Source organism: Buceros rhinoceros, unplaced genomic scaffold, assembly GCF_000710305.1.
Source record: "Buceros rhinoceros silvestris isolate BGI_N320 unplaced genomic scaffold, ASM71030v1 scaffold36816, whole genome shotgun sequence".
NCBI lineage: Eukaryota > Metazoa > Chordata > Aves > Bucerotiformes > Bucerotidae > Buceros > Buceros rhinoceros.
Window position 1 is genome coordinate 1 of NW_010419941.1, and position 2,353 is coordinate 2,353.

At 44.1% G+C, this 2,353-nt stretch overlaps 1 protein-coding gene across 1 annotated transcript in view; it reads right to left on the reverse strand.

Annotated features, from left to right (window-relative positions):
- Positions 1–1,967: 1,967 nt before the first annotated feature.
- The window catches only part of SERTAD4 (SERTA domain containing 4), a 4,608-nt gene continuing 4,222 nt past the window's right edge, over positions 1,968–2,353 (reverse strand). Inside the window, exon 3 of the mRNA XM_010139128.1 lies at positions 1,968–2,345. Within this exon, the coding sequence (XP_010137430.1) occupies positions 1,968–2,345 (378 nt within the window). The remainder of the gene's footprint in view (positions 2,346–2,353) is intronic.

The following is a 2,353-nucleotide window of genomic DNA, read 5'->3' on the forward strand; positions in this document are numbered from 1 at the left end:
AATATTATTATTATTATTAATAAAAAAAGCTTCTGTCTTGGAGAAATCAGGTGGGACTTATAGTTTCTTTCTTTGTCATTCCTGGCAATGATAACCCTTACAAACTTACCAGCTCCAACTCACCTGGCCGTATAAAGGTTATCATTGGTTTACATCCTACCCTCTTTGTGGTCACTTCGGCTGGGGAAGAGCTTTCTCCTGCGACCACCGCAAAAACCATCTCGCTTGCAAACGTGACTGTGGGCTGCGTGCCCTACCCTGAACAACCACGGCCCAGGAGGACTCAGGCTGAACCCACGAAACCCAGAGCAGGAGGTGTCTGACCTGGAGACCGGGCTGACTCCAGTGCCAAGCCGGGGGCAGCCCAGGGCAGCGTTCCCCACCCGGGGATCCTCACGCCTGGCGCTGAGCTGGCCGCTCCCACAGCAAAGAGGTGAATTTCACCCTTTGGACGAGAACCAAGAGGAGAAGATGCCGCTTGAGTGCATGATGCTGCGGGAACAGGCAGCTATTATGAGGCAGCCGTGGCTTGGATGTGGCGATTCTGCCAAGCACATCCTGCCAGTTGTTATGGGGACTGTGGGAACTAATTAATGTGGTGGATCTAAGACTCACAATACTCTCGGTCCAACCCCGACTAATGTCTTCTGGGCATTTCAAACAGCACAATTTTGCAAACAGTCCTCCTAGGGATGACCAAATGTCGACCTTCGCCACTGAAATCTCAGCTCATTTCTCCAAAATGTTCTTTTTTAAAATTAAACCCCTTACATTCATTCAGATAAAATCGTGTTTATCGCCACATTATTGATTAACGTTGTGCTTTTTGCTTTCTTGTCTTTTTTAAATCAACAGCAAAAGTCATAGAAAACTCCCGCATGCTTTTGCAATCTAAAAGAGAGAAATTATGCGAAACAGAATAAAGTATAAAACATGCCACTGGTTCATGAACTTCATTATACGAAGAAGGAAAAAAAAGAGCCCCAGCAACAGACAGTTGCCATAGAAACACTCAAGCATCGAATGCTTGTTTACAAGAGACATCTCTCTATTGTTTCTTAAATCCCTTCCTAAGGATGGCAAATCAAAAAGCAATTGAGCATCAAAAAGGAAGAACAGAGATGTTTGAATAGGAAGTTGAACTCAGTACTTCAAAGGTTAAAGGTTTCTAATAATATTGATCCACCCTGTGGGTGTCTTTTTTCTCTGTTTAGGTTAAATCCCTGCTGTATCACTGATTTATACTTAATTTTCACGCTGGCAAAAATTAAGACAAAAAGTAAGGCACCAAAAAAAAACCTGCCCCGTATAACAACAAGCCTCATGAGTTATTACAGCTGAGGTGAAAACATGCGAGTACTTCAGCTGCATGTCGTGTTTCTGATTAACATCCCATAAACAGGTTATCTCTTTATGCTATGTCCTGTTTCGTCAGCCGAACGAGACGCTGAATCCAGGAATCCAAGAGTATCAGTACAAATGGTTTACTCCCAGTCCATGAAGACAGTCCTTTGTCAGAACAAATACTGAGTTACAAGGAGCACATCACCCTTGCTGGTAGCATCAATTTGTTTACCAGACTTCTAATTCCTTGGTAAACATAATGGAGGTTCCTCTTAATTAATGGCAGACTTCTTGGGAGCGGGGATGTATGAAACAATATGTTTTCCCCATCTGGCTGATTGGTATTTTCAGCAACGAAAGCTACACCAGAGCTGTACAGACTATTGTGCTAAGCAAGACCGCCACTGCGCTCTCTGCGAAGTCTCCGCGTATATAAATAGCCGGCTGATGCCGATCAGAGAGGCGCTTTACGCAAGCTGCTCTCCCGCCCTTTCAAACTGCGTGAAAAGTTTGTGGCATGATTGTTTCGTTTGTAGAAAACTATTAAAAAAATCCATTCAAAATAAAAATCGGGTAGACAAACGAACGGGCTGCGCATGCTTCAACAGAGCGAGAATGATGCCTCATATTTTACTTCCTTTGCCACAGCACATTTTATTACTTGGTAAAGATTCCTTTTTCCTTAAGGATTTTTTCCAAGATTCACTTCCGCTGCTCTTGTCATTACATCCAGTCTCAAAAGGGTCATAAAATTTGCCTTTACATTCGAGAGCATGGCTGCCTCTTAGGGGTTCACAGTTTAGGGCGATGCTCTCTCGCTCGGGTTCGTTACCTCCTTTCTCGTCATTAAATTTTGCCTTTTCCTGATTACTGTGAGACCTGGCATTAGTGATGAATATTTCATTAGCAGGTATCTGGTCGTCGCTCCGGTAAGAAGGGGCACTGCCAACGTCATAATCCACCTGCTGCGAACAGCTAGGCAAAGAAATTGAGGGGGAGGAGGAGGAGG